An 18,224-nucleotide genomic window follows, 5' to 3' on the forward strand; every position below is an offset into this window, starting at 1 on the left:
CGGAGGCCAAGATTCTTTTTGGATCACTGAGCCAGTATAGTAATAGTTAGTTTATAGTTAGTTACCTATCATTGTAAAAATGATGAAACACACATGCATGCAACATGAGTTCTGGAGAATATTACAGGAGAGCCCCCAAGAGAGAGAGCGGACGAAAAGATGAGCTCGAGCCTAAGCATCATATCTATCTAAAGATCTGATAACACAACGTGGTTATCATGCATATCATAATAAGCACTTTATGTAAGTAAGTGTCTGATACCATTTTTTATCAAGGATTTGAACGATAACCAAAAAAGCAAGACCCCTCAGAAATAGCTTTTTGGTCTTCAGGCTCTTCTAGCTCCATAACCTCTTGATCGAGCCTGCTCATAATCCTCTTAACTACACGTTTACCCAATTTCATTTAAATTAAAACCAATTTACTTAAGTCATTGTCCATCAAACTATCCTCTGATCTAAAATCAGATACATTGGACAGAAATTGGATAATTCAACTCCGATTTCACGTATCTGGGATATAGAGACAGATATGTAAACATCTGTGGTATACCACAAATTAATCGATTTTCAAGGTCGGTTTGGTTTTAAGAGCACAAGGTGCATGCGATATGCGGTCTAAGCATTAAATTAAATAGCTATTGTAACCACAATGAGATGTATCAATTTACTGACCAAAGGCGTATAGCCGTATTACGCATTATCGCGAGCATCATAGACGGTGAGATCGTATCTTAGATGACAATAGATGTGCTATACGCGTGCGGGACAGAACATACGCAATGCGACAAAATTAAAAACACGTTTTAACATTCCTGACAACATACCAAAAACAACCTACGTAATTTGGTCGGGTTCATTGTTACCCACCATGAAAACGGTGGGCAACAAAAAACGTCTACGTTACTTAGGACTTTTTAGAAGTATTAGGCAGAAAGGACAAGTGAGACTATTACAAGGACAAACAATAATAGCGCTATCTCTGCTACTCCTACTGAAAGTTCCGTATGAGCATCTCGTTCGGTAATCTAGTCTAACCTGAAAACGGGGCAATCGGCGTGCATCCCCTTTGCGCGGGCCCTTTGCAGGACGCATACTCTAGGGCTTCAGAGACGTGATAGTCACCATCTATTTGACATTCGGGTCGCAGCCGAAGATGCTTAAGTAGAGGGAAGAGTAGGTGTGATTGGAAGAATTGACTTGAACTGACCATACTCAACTTCTTTATTAGGGCCACAAAGACGGTTTTGCCTTGTAGCCCCAATGTGCTTAATGGGGTCGTTCGGATGGCAAGTATCAGGAGCACCTGGCGGGCCGTAGTTGTGGTTAAACTAGATGAATGAACTTACCCAACATGAGTGAATGGTTGATAACCCCGGCGAAGCAGTAGGCTACCACAATGCATCTGAGGTATTGGATGAAGGGTTGTGTTATAAGCTGTACTAGCACCATGCCGGTAACCACCCATTTGAAATTCAGGTCTAGATATTTTAGAAGTATAAAGAACTCACCTAACATTAGATAATGGTTGATAACCCCGCCGAAGCAGTAGGCTACCACTATGAGCATCGGCCAGCTGAGGTATTGGATGAAGGGTAGTGTTATAAGCTGTACTAGCACCATGCCGGTAGCCACCCATTGGAAATTAAAGTTTAGATATTTTAGAAGTAAAATGAACTCACCTAACATTAGAGAATGGTTGATAACCCCGCCGAAGCAGTAGCTAGGTTACCACTATGAGCATCGGCCAGCTGAGGTATTGGATGAAGGGTAGTGTTATTAGTTGGACTAGCACCATGCTGGTAACCACCCATTGGAAATTAACGTTTAAATATTTTAGAAGTAAAATGAACTCACCTAACATTAGAGAATGGTTGATAACCCCACCGAAGCAGTAGGCTACCACTATGAGCATCGGCCAGCTGAGGTATTGGATGAAGGGTAGTGTTATTAGTTGGACTAGCACCATGCCGGTAACCACCCATTTGAAGTTGGGATCGTAGCCGAAGAGCTGCTTGATTTCCGGGTATTTTTCTGTAAATAAAAAAAAACTCTTGTTAATGAGGGTTATGTTTATCGAGTGTAGATAAATTTCGAAGTATCAATGTCACTTCGAAAGCGGCACAATTTTCGCCGCTCGATTGTCGTTAATTTGTGTAAATCGCATTGTCTGGTCCTTTTTAATGATACATAGACTAATAAACAGAAAAAATCGATGTCGTCGGGCCCCAGAAAGTTGGTTTCAAAGAGTGACACGTAACCATGGTAACTCAATTAAGTACCTACCAACAATATTAAAACACACCTAAATTAAATATGCTTCATTTTCGAAGTTAAACTTCCTTAACAGGCTTCCACATTATTAACAGGGGTCCGCAGCAAGCTGGGGCGAATTTAATCATAATCGTAAATCATTTATTTCGCGGTAAAAATTAAATTACATACTGAAGTATATATATTTGATATTACAAAAAAATAAGACTAAAACATATTGAAATTGTTTACCACGAAATGGTAATTTCACCTGCCCACTTTCCATACAAAATAATAAATAAATAAATAAATAAATATTATAGGACGCTATAACACAAATTGACTAAGCTCAATAAGGCTTGTGTTGAGGGTACTTAGACAACGATATATATAATATAGAAATATTTATAAATACTTAAATACATAGAAAACACCCATGACTCAGGAACAAATATCCATGCTCATCACACGACTAAATGCCCTTACCAGGATTTGAACCCGGAACCATCAGCTTCGTAGGGGGGCGTCCATTAATCGCGTCATATTGTATAGGGGGGGGGAGGGGGTCAGCAAAAAATCACCAATGATCACCACAGGGGACGGGGGGGTATGGACACGTATCACGTGTATTTTTTTTTCATCTGTGCTATACTGTATTATAGTCAATAAAATAAAAATAATAGTTTTCCGCCCTTATTATCCTTCACGTGTACTTAGGTTCATTTGTTAGAAAACTGTTCTTTAGTTATCGAAAAAAATACACGTCATATTGGATGGGGGGGGGGGGGGGGGGGGTCCTGAAAATATCACCAAAGATCACCATGGGGGAGGGGGGTCTAAAACAAGCCAAAAACGTATGACGCGATTAATGGACGCCCCCTAGGCAGGTTCACTACCCACTAGGCCAAACCGATCGTCGAAAGGAGACAAAAGGAGTTTCGTTCTCATTTTAAAACTACGTGTTGGATTGTAATGAAACTTTGCACATACAATGACATGAACATGAGGTAATTACCTCATGTAATTAGCCTGTAATTAGTTAATAAGCTCCAGCTTATAAAACAAATAATAGAGCAAAAACAAGTTTTGTATGAAAAAAAGTTAAATTCGCTGTATTTTTTAAATTATGGTATTCTAATCTACATAAACTATATACAGCCATAGACATAGCTAGTAGTTTCAAAATGAGAGGGTAACTACGTTTATATGCAGAACCGAGCTTGCTGCGGATTCTAGAAATTAAATAAGTTATCTTCCGATCTTGTACAATCAAGTTATTAAATATCGATACGGACACAGTGCCAAAATATGTACACACTACTGTAATACGTGAGCAATAAGGTCGTGTATACATATTTTTGGCACTTCGTACGTGTCGATATTTAATATCTTGACTGTATCGAGGTTCAACTCCCACGTTATGTGTATTTAGTGCCATTTTACACCAATCCTGCTAATGAACAACTCTGCTAGTTAAGGCACAGTAGAATAACGAACAGTACAACAATTCTGCTGTGGGAATAAAAAATCACAGTAGATCGTGTCATTCATGAAGACGCGTGGCTTGACTCGGATTCATTTCAATTCAATTTATTTATTGCAATCATGTTCATTGTATACAGATGTTATATAAACTACAGTCAGTAAAAATCCTGTTAGGGCACAGCAATTTTCTTATATACTAAATTAACAACTACGACAGCGTGTATTTACTTTAACATTAGATGAGCTAAAATGTATTGTCTAAATATTAACTAATCGATATTTTTTCATCCTCTAGGTTATCATTTAAATATTCATTCAATTAGTAGCATTTTTTTTTAAATAAAAGAGACTGTGTTTTTAATAATTATTTTTTGATCACTTTCTACTTTTTTATGGTATCAGGCAGTTTATTAAATATTTTTATGACCATGACATAAGTGCTGTTGGAATGTTTTTTTATTGTATTGTATATGTATTGTCATGTTACTGAAGGTTAGGTTAGCGCGTAATCTGCGCGTCATCGTGGATTACACGTATATTATATGAAGTAAGAGGGCGCTAACTCAAAATTGTCAGACCAAGATATGTTGGCAGCGATTTTGATAGCCCAGAAGGTGCAAGTGTCAAGTAAACGTCATAATCTTACTCAACCTCCCGAACACCAGTACCAAGTCGAATTCCCACTCACCTCTCTACCGAGCTCTAAAGCTTATTAACGGCATATTGACCCAGGACGATTCATTGGACCTATTTTCGACTCCTGGACCGAGATTCTTAGCCACAGCCGGGCGCTACCTCGAGGCTATAGTCGCCCCGAGCACCATTAGCACTAATTAGATAATATGTACTTATATTTAAATTCTGACAAACTGTTTTTGGTAGTAATTTATTATACTTATGTTATTATTCAATTCTTATATTCCTATGTGTCATGTCTGGTGTATACTGTAAGTGACATTATAAAAAAATTTATATAATAAAAAAAATAATTCATAGAAGTTTGACGTATAAAATAACACGATCACCGTCTGCTGCTTTCTGCTTTCGTGTGTCCGGATCTTCTCCTCTACAGGTCGCAATTCTCAACTGATTCTCGTGAAATGTTGTGAGCAGGTTCAGTAGTTGGATATATTTTTTCTGTCGTTTAGTTTTTTTGAAAAAGTTCAAAATAGCGAAAATTGCTATTGTTAGTTCGCTGTGTTAATGACTCAATGAACTAGTTTTAATATGTTTACTTATTTATATGTTTTTGTTTTTATGTTTTTACATGGAAACTCGGAGCTTTTTGCCTATTGGACGTGAGTTAAAATAGTACATTACGATACAAGTGCGAAAAATAGGAAATTCGAAACGAGTGGCGATAAATTAATAAATTAAAACACGACCGAAGGGAGTGTTTTAAATCGACACGAGTTGCGAATTACCTATTCGCACATGTATCGTACAACGTTTTACAGTACATATGGCCCTTTAAATGTTCGACACAGTAACGTAATATGCTACTTCTCGCACTAGTGCTATAAAGTAGCCCCATATGTACTGTAATAGTACATTACGATACAAGTGCGAAAAATAGGAAATTCGAAACGAGTGGCGATAAATTAAAACACGACCGAAGGGAGTGTTTTAAATCGACACGAGTTGCGAATTACCTATTCGCACATGTATCGTACAACGTTTTACAGTACATATGGCCCTTTAAATGTTCGACACAGTAACATAATATGCTACTTCTCGCACTAGTGCTATAAAGTAGCCCCATATGTACTGTAAATGTAATTTCTACTCTTACTACTCTTGGTAGTATGTTATGATACTGTTAAAATAGTACTGTGGGCCGCCCTAGCATGTTGCTCTTAAGTGATCAATTGAAAATCATTAGCATGTCTCGAAGTTCGAAGTAGCATGGTTCGAAACAGTTGAATGTCTTTAGTTTACGATATGTCATAATAATATTGATAGCATTTATTACTTTCATGCGACTGGGTTGGATGGCCAGATGGCAGTCGCCTTAGGGAACTGGTGTAGGCTAAAGTACGATCCCACCGAACGGGCGGAGTCGGAGCGCATTTCACATTTGTACGGCCACAATCAGGTCGGCTCCTCGCGGATGCGGACGGCTCTGGGTGGATTCCATCTCTTCTGCCACTATGTATAGGCACATTGAAAATGCGCTCCGGCGCGGCCCGACTTCAGCCGATCGGTGGAAATCGTACATAACTCTTCTGATTAAGTTGCCGAACGGACCTCCAGGCAAATAATTCTTGATTTAATAATCCCGATACTAAAATGACAGTTCGATTGGTATGTTTGTCAGATAGATCTGTCCTATAAGTAGGTAAATATTGGTACAAAAGCGTGGTGACTGGGTTAGCTATCATAAACTGTTAGTAATAAACTGATATAAGCAGGGATCGGAACCGGTTTTTTGCAAAAACAACGAAATAACCATATATTTCGGTTATTTTATACTCAAAATATAGGACTCAGTTGTGTTTTTAGATAACGACTTCGTATTATTAGATTGCCCGATTAGGAATGAAATAATTAACAAAGAACGAAAAAATACCGTTTTCGTTCCCATACAAAAAATACCGGTTTCCGATCCCTGGATATAAGTATACTAACTGTTAGTAATATATATCTACTCAAAAAAAAGTGACGAAGCCCTCTAGGGGCGGAGGTTGGATTTAATCCGGTTGCACGTCACGACTATACCCATCCCATAGTCTTTGACCAAATCCATCTTTTACTTGTGATGATGTGATTACTTGTTACCCTCATTAGCGACATAGGGAAGAATTTTCCATTTGTCGCGATCCTGAGCGGCTACTTCCAGCTCTTTCCAGCCGAGTCCAGTTGAGCCAGCCTCCTCAACTCCTCCTCCATGTGGTACGACTGGTACTAGGCCGCCCCGACCGTCTACTGCCAGTCATTGCTAGCGGATACCCTGCTTGGACAGGTTGTCCGGTCTACGGAGCGTGTCCGATCCAAGATTTTATATGACATACATATATATTTTTTTATCAATTTTCTATAAAGAAAAGTAGCTACTGTATGTAATTGCATGATTTCTATAGTAATCTAAATTGTATTTTATTTTTCTTATTTAATGCATGTTAATTATAAGATGTAATGTTTTGAAAAGATGTGTCCCGCCGAGTTTCTTGCCGATATTGGGATACTCTCCTCCAATTGTGGGGGGATTTAAATCTTCTCGGGTCAGAGGTATAGGGTTACAGCCGGTGTAGCTTTATTTGACGTTCATAAGCGCATTGTAATATGCCTACTTGAATAATAAACTATCTTTATCTTTATCAACGCCATTTCCTTACAAGGATTTACTTAAAAGACACAAATAAATATTGAAATAAATAAATAAAAAAACAGAGCCTAGTATGCAGTGGCACAAAGCTGGAATAACGGTAGGACGATGATGATATTACTAAATTATACTCCTTACAAAAATACGAGAAATAAGGTGATTCAATCCACCGATTCATTCATTATCGAGTCTTATTTTTCTCAGAATGAGTGAAACATCGAAAACTTATTACAGTAGGAGAAGATCATAAGACACATTTACAATTTTCTCTGATGGTCAAAAATATGCCTAAAAAATAATCATCGGCGTTAAACGCCGAAAAAAATTGTATCTTATTTTCATTTTATTTATTTAGGCAACAAACAGTCTTATACAAAAAATAATGTAGTTATAGACAATATGTTAACAGACCTCGAGTGCCCACCTTAATAATATGTTCTTTACACAACACATCTAATCTTTACCCTTTATCTGGGATATAAATGATTGTTTGTTTGTTTGTTCTAAAGTAGCTAGTGTAGGAGCTGTAAGCGGAGAACAAAGTTATCAGCAACTTGAGTGCATCTATATTCATTCGTGTAGCCACGCAAAAAATGCCCCAGTTTGCCAAAAACACGATTATATTAAGAAAACGCCCAAAAAAGTTCTGCAGTAAAGTTTTTGTTGCCATAAAACTGGAAATCGCATTACCAAGGAGAAAAAAGATACAGTCAGACCAAGCTATGTTGACAGCGATTTTGATAGCCCAGACGGTGCAAGTTTTATTATAACGTCAAACTTCTATAAAAATGTGACGTTAACTTAACACTTGCACCGTCTGGGCTATCAAAATCGCTGCCAACTTAGCTTGGTCTGCCTGTATCTGTTTGGTGACATAATCAATAACAGGCGGTCGACTGTTGATTCACTAAACCAGGCTTATCTTGTTTAAACGTTTGTTATCACTTATCGTTAAACAATAATACCTATAATACTAAAAAACAGAGATTACATTGCAACTGAGTTTGTGAATTTAGTGTATCGTGTGAGAAACGTGATAAGAAATTAGAAATATGCAGTTATTTTTCTCAAACTTGCAATGAAATGTTGACATGGCTTTAAGCCATTGAAGTAATTCTTCAAATTAGGTCCAGTACCCCTAGTGTAACTTTGATCGACATCATAACGTGACGAACGCGTTTGCGTTAAGTGTCATTTTGTATGAGATTTTTGACTTTCCAAAACGTCCCGCTTGGCGCGCTGTTCAAAAACCCATACAAAATGAGACTAAACGCAAACGCGTACGTCACGTTTCAAAATCGAATTTAGTTACACTAGGGGTACAGAAATACAACGTATCCGTTGCGATGAGTGAAGATGATATGTACAGTTAAGGTATTAAGTTATTAAGTTGACGACCGGTTTGGCCTAGTGGTTAGTGACCCTGCCTACGAAGCTGATGGTCCCGGGTTCAAATCCTGGTAAGGGCATGTATTCGTGTGATGAGCATGGATATTTGTTCCTGAGTCATGGGTGTTTTCCATGTATTTAAGTAGGTATTTATAAATATTTATATATTATATATATCGTTGTCTAAGTACCCTCAACACAAGCTTTATTGAGCTTACTGTGGGACTTAGTCAATTTGTGTAATAATGTCCTATAATTAAAAAAAAAACGGGCCTTGTTGCCTGAATCAAATTTTAAATAAATAAATTATATATCGACACGGACAAAGTGCCAAAAACATGCACACACTACTTTCATTTATAGGCAATAAGGTCGTGTACATACATATTTTGGCACATTTTTCGCACCGATATTTTAAGACGTGACTACCACTAACACTAACAGAAAAAAAAACAAAGTACCTAGTGTCAAACCAAGTTGGCGGTGATTTTGATAGCGTTTATTTTACACGTCAAGCTTCTATGAAAATTTTCCTTAACACTTGCGCCGTCCGGGCACTCTGGGCTATCAAAATCGCTGCCAACTTAGCTTGGTCTGACTATAACGTTGCCGTGTGTGAAGTCACGTAGTTCATATTACTCAATACTCTACAGTCATTGTTGAACTAACTGATTGGCTGTGTGACACATACATATCACTCCTTGAGCAATGAAAGAAAACCATAGTGGCACCATGCAAAATAAATTTGTGACGTTATCTATGGAAAGGGACCTTATTGTTTCTGCGCTTACGCCGCACTGCGTAGCGCGGCGTTGTTTATAATATGGGAGCATCGTTGATAATGACGTAAGCGCCACCGACAATAAGGTCCCTTTTCATAGATAATGTCACAATTGTAACATCTATGTAGTTTTGACGACCGACCGGTTTGGCCTAGTGGGTAGTGACCCTGCCTACGAAGCTGATGGTCCCGGGTTCAAATCCTGGTAAGGGCATGTATTTGTGTGACGAGCATGGATATTTGTTCCTGAGTCATGGGTGTTTTCTATGTATTTAAGTATTTATATATTATATATAGCGTTGTCTAAGTACCCTCAACACAAGCCTTATTGGGCTTACTGTGGGACTTAGTCAATTTGTGTAATAATGTCCTATAATATTTATTTATTTATTTATTTATGTAGTATGTACCTATGTTTAACAAATAAAATAAAATAAAAATTGATTGATTGACTTTCAGAGCATGAGAAATGAAAATGTCTTTTGTATGTCTGTTCCTCCATCATCAACATTTAGTGACATGAAAAATACATAGCATCACTTATAAGTACAATAGAACTTTCCATACAACACAAGCCTTATTGAGCTTACTGTGGGCTTATTTATTCCTGGGGGTAAACATTACGTTATAATAATTATGAAAAGTTGAATACAAAGGTGAGGTCTAGAGCAGTTTAACACCTTAATATGTGGACGGAGTTTACAAAGTTTTGTATGTATGTATGTATGTTACTTTATTGCACATAAACAGGTTTTCATTTTAAAGGAATCTTTTCAATGAGATTCTGCAAAAGGGTTTTTAGCCAAATCTCCTGTTTCTTCTATAGACATCTATCTTTCTTTTTCTTCTTTCCATCCTCTTACCCCTTGCTGGGGTGTAGGGCTCGAACCATTTTCTTCCCACCGTAGCCTCCTCCCACCCCATCCCCAATGCACCCAACTCTTGCTCCACGGAACGGTGTCAAGTAAATTTAGGGTGAGTCTGTTTCCGTTTCTATTGTAGGTTTATCTTTAATCAATAGATTTTTTCTACTCCAGCACTTCCATTTCACAATCAAATGACTGCCAGTGATATCTAAATCAACTTTATTTGAAGAGCAGCTCGTAGGGAGATTAGCTTGTCTATGGGATCATAATAGTACAAACAAAACTGTATTTCAGCTACCTAGAATAAAAGCTTCAATGCCAGTGTGCAAAGTATGTCATTATTTACAATTCCCGAGATGTCTCTTGCGAATTAAAGACACGGGACAAGTAAAAAAATACTTCGTAACACTAGTTCGAAAAACCAACTTTTGCACACTAAACAGCTTCATAAAGTAGCACTTTATGAGCAACTGTATTAAAAATGATTTTCATCAGTTATTGGAACTGACAGTTTATATAGGGGCTAAGCTAAGAAAAGTGTAAGATTTTTTCCATCACTGCCTTCTTTTGTTTGATTCTTTCTCAAGAATATGTAGCCAAATTTGACTGACTTACATATATCCTATAGTGGCACAGTTGGCAAACAGCTGCTTAGAAACAGGTGGTAACAGCGATGATCTTGGTTCAATCCCTGGATGTGTATGCAGATGTTACTTTTGGTATTTTATTGCACTTGAATTTCATATTTTTGACTGACTAAGCCAGTGTGAAGCTCGAGCTAAGATTTTTTTTTTTTATAGAGGATAGGCAGGCGTTTGACCACGATCACACCTGATGGTAAGTGATGATGCGGTCTACGGTGGAGCACGCTTACCTATGAGATACCTATTTACTCTAGCCTTGAAGAGATTCAGATTGTACTCATACGGAAACACAGACTCGGCCAGGCATTCCACTCCTTGGCAGTTCACATAAGGAATGTTGAAGCGAAACAACGCTTCGTGCGTATTTGTGGAATACCTACCATGAAGCGATGCCGAAGTGCCGATTGTCTGGTAGTCCGATGGTGAAATGGGGATGGAGGAATAAGGTTGTGCAATTCCTCAGCACACTCTCCGAAATGTATCCTATAAAAGATCATTAGGCTGGCAACCTTGCGACGATGCTCCAGACTTTGAAGTCGAGCATTCGTCAGATCGTAGTCATTAATAATTCTCTTGGCCCTCCTCTCGACTGACTCGAGCGCCTCAAGCTGGTATTTGGCTGAACCATCCCACAGATGTGAACAGTATTCCACACAAGATTGGACTTGTGCTTGGTAAAGGTCGAGCAGCTGCCTAGGTGTAAAATACTGCCTCACCTTGTTGAGGATGCCCAGCTTTTTTGCTGCTAACAGTGCTTTCATATCATATATAGAGCAATTTTAAATGATTATGTTTATATATTTTTGTACAATATTTTATGATAGAAATTTATATGATTTAGAATTAAGAGTAAGACATGTTAAAATTGATTATGAGCCTTGTAGCTTGAAATAAAGGAATTTTATTTTATTTATTTTATATCTAGCCCTCACGCGCATGAGAGGAGGCCTGTGCCCAGCAGTAGGACGTATATAGGCTGAATTATTATATATATTTTATATCAGTTTCAGCTTGTACAAAAATGTTTTCTTGCGTTTGGTTGTTCTAACTGCCTGTAAGTCACATTTCTGGACTGATTCAATAATTATTATTTTGTTTATTAAGTTTTCTTTGTATTTGTTAATCAATAATATTATAATAAGTTTACATTTATCAATAATAATATACTTCATTTTTATTACCCTAGGAACTGGAGGTAAACATGTTTCATAGGTAAAAATACTCTTTCACAATTCTAGCTTTATAGCATATTGTAGAAAAGTAGTAAAACAAATTGTAAAACCAGTTTAAAACATTTATGAAGGCAAGAATATATGATAGTACCCTCTAAAACTCACAAATTAATCAAGGTAGTAATTTATAGCCTTCTTGGTACTTAATAGTCCTAAAATTTGCTAGCAAACAATTTTGCTTAATACCAATTTAAATACATATTTTTTTACATAAAGTCTATATGTTGGTAGGAGTTTAGGAATCCTTAAAGGAAAATACATTCCAATATGCAGGAAAACTACATATGTAATATATATTTAAAATAGGAAATTACAGTTACAAACCTTTATAATTGAGTAAAGTGCCTAAAAAAAAATGAGTTCACAGCTCAATACAACATTGTTTGAAGCAAGCATTGGCAGATTTATTGATAGGTCTTCATGCATAATAATGACGTCATAACTTAATACCCGTATAGACCCAACGACGACCCGGAACAGATATAACTGGAGAAAATTGATTAGGAGAGCCGACCCCAAATAAAAATGGGATAAGGCCAGAAGAAGAAGAATGACATCATAACTTACCTAAAATAATTTTCCGCCGGCTGGCATGAGGCTCCTCGGTGTATACCCACTCAAAATCCGTTCGGGACACTTTAGCACCCATACTTAAAATTCGAACGTAGTTCAGTTCCACATTAGAATACGCGAAAGTAACGATTTACGGAAGATACGTTGGTGTCTCTAGAACGTAACCGTGAACTAGAGATAATAGGGCAACGTTAGTATATTAAAAAGATAGGTTTATATCTAATCGCAATTCGCCTACCTAATCGTAGACGGCGAACGTACAGCGAGGAATATAATATAGCAATAGGCGGAGCCGTCGCGCCGGTGGTAATCAAGTCAGTGTTACCAGCGTATGATAGATAAACAGCAAAAATCCGCTAAATAAACATTTTCACAATATTATATTATATTTTTTTACTTTTAACCAAAATATTACTTTAAGTTTTGTTAGGTTGTTTCAGATTTCAGATTTCAGATTTTTATTCATAAAACATAGTATTTTACATGTCAAAATTAGGTTGGTACATAAAACAATTTCTTTACAGAAAATTAGGCACATAAGTTAAGTAGGCGTTTAACAGGTACATACATATTATTTTTAATGCCTGCAAGTATTATTTTCTAAGTATTAGGTACAAAAAAAAAAAAAAACAGGTTTAGTTTAAAATTTATAATTTCGGGTCGCTACACGTCTCGACAAATTCGTCAATAGTATAGCAAGCAAGATTTGTTAATAACGTTTTTAGACGATTTGCAAACGAGATATCGCTTCGTACTAGTTTTAACTCGACTGGTAGTGAGTTATATAATTTTGCACCCATGACACCAAGCGACCCTCGAGTCTTTGCGAATCTGCAACGCGGCACGATTAAAAAATTACTTCGACGGGTACTGGAGTGAGTGGTGTATGTGTTCAGGTTTGCTCTCACATATTTGCAGGCGTTTAATATATATACGCTAGGCAGGGTGATGATCTTCGACTCCTTAAACAGATCCTTAGCGGGAATGTCGTACGCCTTTCTCATTATAATTCGAACAGCTCGTTTCTGCATTCTAAAGGCCCTGTCTCGATCGGCCGCGGTGGCCCATAAGTCGACACCTTGGATTAGTAAAGCATGGAAATATCCATAGTATGCCTTTTTAATATTTTTGAATGACAAACTTGGTGCAAGTCTCGAGAGCGCATAGCATGCTGACGATAACTTTTCACATAAGAGGTCAATGTGAGAGGACCATGTTAGTCCGGAATCTATAGTGAAGCCTAAATATTTTGCCGTATCAACCTGAGGTACGCTGGTATTGTTTAGCATGATGTTCAACTGGTTAGTATTATGATGCCTAAGTTGAAAATGCATTATGTTCGTTTTTCTACGTTTAACATCATACCGTTTGCTGTAAACCATTGGGATATCTCATACATAGACTTATTTACCTTCGATTTCAAAAGTTCAAAGTTATCGGCACTCACGAGTAGGCACGTGTCATCCGCAAATGTCACGAATTCAGTATCCGAACAGGCGGTCGCGACGTCGTTAATTAGAACTAAAACAGGCAATTCCCCATCGTCGAACCTTGAGGGACAGCAGTATCGCCTATCAGCTCCAAGGTACTCTTTGACGTTAGGACATGCGTACTCTGCATTCTGCTTTTCAAAAATGAACCTATGGTGAGTAGGAAAGATCCATTTACGCCGTAACGAGACAGTTTTTCCAGGAGTAGAGAGTGGTCGATTGTGTTTGAGGTAAAAAATAATATAGAAATAGCGCAACCCACGGTCAATAAACCATGTTCCAGCAGTTGATAAGGGGTAGTCCGTTAATTACGTCACACGTTTAGTGTGTGGGAGGGGGGTGATTGTAGAATTTAATGTAAGCTACCTAGGTACTTAGGGTTAGATCAAGCTACGTTGGCAGCGATCTTGATGGCCCAGACTGTGCAAGTGTTATTTTAAACGTCAAAATTCTATGAAATTAGAACATTTAAATAACACGTGCACAGTCTGGGCTATCAAAATCGCTGCCAACTTAGCTTGGTCTAGCTCTAGCAATCATATATTGACTGTTTAACTGTTATTAAAATGTTTAATTAGATACCTACTTCCACCTGCAGTTAAACTGTTAAATTTTTGTAATGAATGCCATATAGGAAAAATAATGTTAGGAATAAATGTTGATGAACGGAGAGCGGATGGTAGACCCAAAAAACGATGGATGGATTGTGTGAAAGAGGATATGAGAAAGAAAGGAGTGAGTGCTGAGGTGACGAAAGATAGAGGAGAATGGAAGAGAAGAACATGTTGTGCCAAACCCACATAACGTGGGATAAGGGCAGGAGGAAGAAGAAGAAGATAATCTCTGTCGAAATTATAATATTGTATGAATGTTTCATAATTCAATAAATAACTAATACATGTGCAGTTAAAATGCTCGTAAAAAACGCTACAACCGGATATAAAGTGAAACGTTGTATCTAAAATCTTAATAATAGAAACTTTAAATATCAGCCCAATTGATTAGTACTAATAACTAATTATATCATGGAATTAGTGACTTTCGTTATAACGCGGTAACCCTACGTCACAGCCGAGCTGGCTTGAACCACTTGAACACATGACTGCAATCAGGTGACATTTGACATTGACAGTTGATGTCAGAACTTATTCAAGCTATGATTAAAAGCGTTGATATTTTAGAAATGTATAGATATTTAAGTTTCTCATAAATTCATATTTGCATCATGAATAGTTAAACAAATTAAGTAACTAAAATATCCTACTTGTTAAAATATATTTGTTTCATTTTCTTTTATACAGGTCCCATCGACAATAATTACAGTTCAGCCAACCTACCGGAGAAAATGACATTTGCCTGTGGGCATAAACAATCCAAACTCTTTCTTATGTTTGATTGTGATCATGGCGGTCGGTAAAAATAAAGGCCTTTCGAAGGGCGGTAAAAAGGGTGTGAAGAAGAAGATGTAAGTGCTTAATAAACCTGCCATAAGATATTTTAATCAACCGATAATGTGTTTAATATCGTATATTCGAAGTGAAATCTGTGATTGTTGGGATATTAGCCGATATAACTTGGTGGCTCGTGTCAATCGTGTTTCCAGTTTCCTTAGAATATTTTTACATATACCACGTTCTTACAATATTTTAATCAATTCAGTCTTTCAAAATTGCAAGTGACCTATAAGCCTATAACATTATATATTTAAATTTCAAGCGGTGACTTGGTAAGTTTTAAGGTTATATGAAACTTTTTGTATTTTGCTTTCAGTGTAGATCCCTTCACCCGTAAAGACTGGTACGATGTCAAAGCACCGTCCATGTTCGCCAAGAGACAAGTGGGCACCACCCTTGTCAACCGTACCCAGGTGAGTTCCATTTCCTTAACTTTTAGGTTAGAATTAGTACAACCTAACCTCACTTTGTGGATAACTGCAATTCTCTTACAAAATAAAAATAATAATTTAGTATGCAGTATGACTGCCACGTGGTCAAACCTTATGAGCACTAAGCAATTGCCTCCATTAGAATTCATATGAAATAATATAATAGCAATACTATGTATCAAACGTTCGAAAAAAACCAAGTAGTCAGTGTACAAGGTGGGGTTGAAAATAGGTATAAATAAATTCACTTCTGCAGCCTATAATCTGTTCCCCACTTTCACTCAATAGTTATTTGTGCAACAAGAGAGGAAAGTTCGTTTTTCTTGCGAGTGTTGATTTTGTTAGAATCTTGAGCATAGTGAGGTACTCAAAAACACGAGATGTAAAATAACTTTGCTCTCGTATGACACATACAACTTCTCAGTAGTGAGAACAAATTAAAGGTTAAAAAAATTCAACATCAAGTAAAGTTTTTACTCCATGAAACTCTGCTCACTCTGCAACTTCCACGGAATGGACCTTACCACTGACAAGTTCAGGTAAGATTGTTAATGTGTATGCCAAGCTTCAGATTGAAGTGGGAATGGGCTGCTCATATAGCTGGCAAGACCGCTTCATGGAGTAAACAACTACTTGAGTGATGACCATGGGGAAGGAACATGCTCAAAGTACACCCCAGGTGCATTGGTACCTCACTATGGTACTCAAAAACACGAGATGTAAAATAACTTTGCTCTCGTATGACACATACAACTTCTCAGTAGTGAGAACAAATTAAAGGTTAAAAAAAATTCAACATCAAGTAAAGTTTTTATTCCTGTATTCATGGCCTTCACTAAATTAAAAAGCTACTTTGTCTCACTCCCTGGAGTGACGAAAGTAGGCTTGTTTGAGCTGCTGAGGTGAAAAAACATTTTACAAGCAGTAGTGAGGCAATGTTTCTAAGATGATAATGAAATTTTTGTATTAAACATTCTAAATGATGATCCACCTAGCTCGCAATGACACAGAACTGATGAAAACATTTGTTCCCTTTTGATTTATTACTGAAATGCGCATTATTGCAAACATAACCTGAAAAAGTTTAATATTGTCTCTGAACAGTACTTTTTTCCTAGGGTACGAAAATCGCGTCCGAAGGTCTGAAGGGGCGCGTGTTTGAGGTCTCACTAGCTGACCTTCAAGCTGACACTGACGCTGAGAGGTATGTCCTAAAATAACAGTATTATTCTTGATATCATTCCTTACATAAAATAAATACATGGCTAAATTTAGCTTTAACAATTGTGAAAATCTGAATCATAGGAATTAGATAGATTAGCTACTGTTACACATGCTCTAGAATAGCATGCTGAAAAGCGTACTATCAGTATGCTTAATATGAGCATGCTTATGGACTGTTTACATTTGTTAGCAATGAGAATGCTAGTTTTAACATTTTACTACTGCCTTACTAGCATGCTCAATAAGAACCTGTTCATACGCGCTAATGCACGCTCCCTTCCAGCCGTGCTGCCGGTAGCATGCCTAAAATTGCACTGCCATTGATTTTTGAGCAAACTCGAAATGAGCATGCTCATTATTAGCAATGTTTCGACACATATACCACTAAGTAGCAATTGCTCAATAGTGGCATGCTTTCATGCTAGTAATCAGCATGTATAACAAACAGTACTATTAAAATATTTCATTTAAGCATACTAAATTTAGCCATTTTGAAGTAGTCTTCTATACTAATTTGGCGTAAATAAGTTGCTGTAAGGATTTAAAAAAAAGAGCATTAAATGATGATCCACCTAGCTCGCAATGACACAGAACTGATGAAAACATTTGTTCCCTTTTGATTTTGTTTCTGATAGTGCTCAAAAACATCTCGCATATACTTTCTAACCATATTTATGAAATTATTAATCAATCCCCTTGTCCTAGGTCTTTCCGCAAGTTCCGTCTCATCGCCGAGGATGTCCAGGGCCGCAATGTGCTCTGCAACTTCCACGGAATGGACCTTACCACTGACAAGCTCAGGTAAGATTGTTAATGTGTATGCCAAGCTTCAGATTGAAGTGGGAATGGGCTGCTCATATAGCTGGCAAGACCGCTTCATGGAGTAAACAACTACTTGAGTGATGACCATGGGGAAGGAACATGCTCAAAGTACACCCCAGGTGCATTGGGACGACGACATCAAAAGGACTGTGGGGAAGAAGTGGCTCCAGGTTGCACAGAACCAAAACGAGTGCCATAAAATGAAGGACGCCTACACCCAAAGGGTAGTGATGGGCTCAAGAGAGAGAGAAAGCG

General features: G+C 37.5%; 2 protein-coding genes across 6 annotated transcripts in view; one reads left to right on the forward strand and one right to left on the reverse strand.

The window, feature by feature from the left end:
* Positions 1 to 12,857, reverse strand: part of LOC133533089 (sphingolipid delta(4)-desaturase DES1) — a 53,743-nt gene extending 40,886 nt beyond the window's left edge. Inside the window, exons 1-2 of one of the 4 annotated variants that reach the window (XM_061872036.1) lie at positions 12,543 to 12,857; positions 1,858 to 2,034 (exon numbers count right to left, since the gene is read on the reverse strand). In XM_061872036.1, the coding sequence (XP_061728020.1) occupies positions 1,858 to 2,034; positions 12,543 to 12,624 (259 nt within the window). In that variant the 5' untranslated portion in view covers positions 12,625 to 12,857. The other 3 variants (XM_061872034.1, XM_061872035.1, XM_061872033.1) reach the window with 3 other exon arrangements.
* LOC133533090 (small ribosomal subunit protein eS1) overlaps positions 1 to 18,224 on the forward strand; it is a 196,414-nt gene that overhangs the window by 174,791 nt on the left and 3,399 nt on the right. Inside the window, exons 1-4 of one of the 2 annotated variants that reach the window (XM_061872037.1) lie at positions 15,347 to 15,503; positions 15,809 to 15,905; positions 17,042 to 17,127; positions 17,853 to 17,948. In XM_061872037.1, coding sequence (XP_061728021.1) covers positions 15,442 to 15,503; positions 15,809 to 15,905; positions 17,042 to 17,127; positions 17,853 to 17,948 — 341 coding nt within the window. In that variant the 5' untranslated portion in view covers positions 15,347 to 15,441. Of the gene's footprint in view, positions 1 to 15,346; positions 15,504 to 15,808; positions 15,906 to 17,041; positions 17,128 to 17,852; positions 17,949 to 18,224 lie in introns of those variants that run through there. The other variant, XM_061872038.1, reaches the window with a different exon arrangement.

The sequence above is a fragment of the Cydia pomonella genome, chromosome 28, assembly GCF_033807575.1.
Source record: "Cydia pomonella isolate Wapato2018A chromosome 28, ilCydPomo1, whole genome shotgun sequence".
NCBI lineage: Eukaryota > Metazoa > Arthropoda > Insecta > Lepidoptera > Tortricidae > Cydia > Cydia pomonella.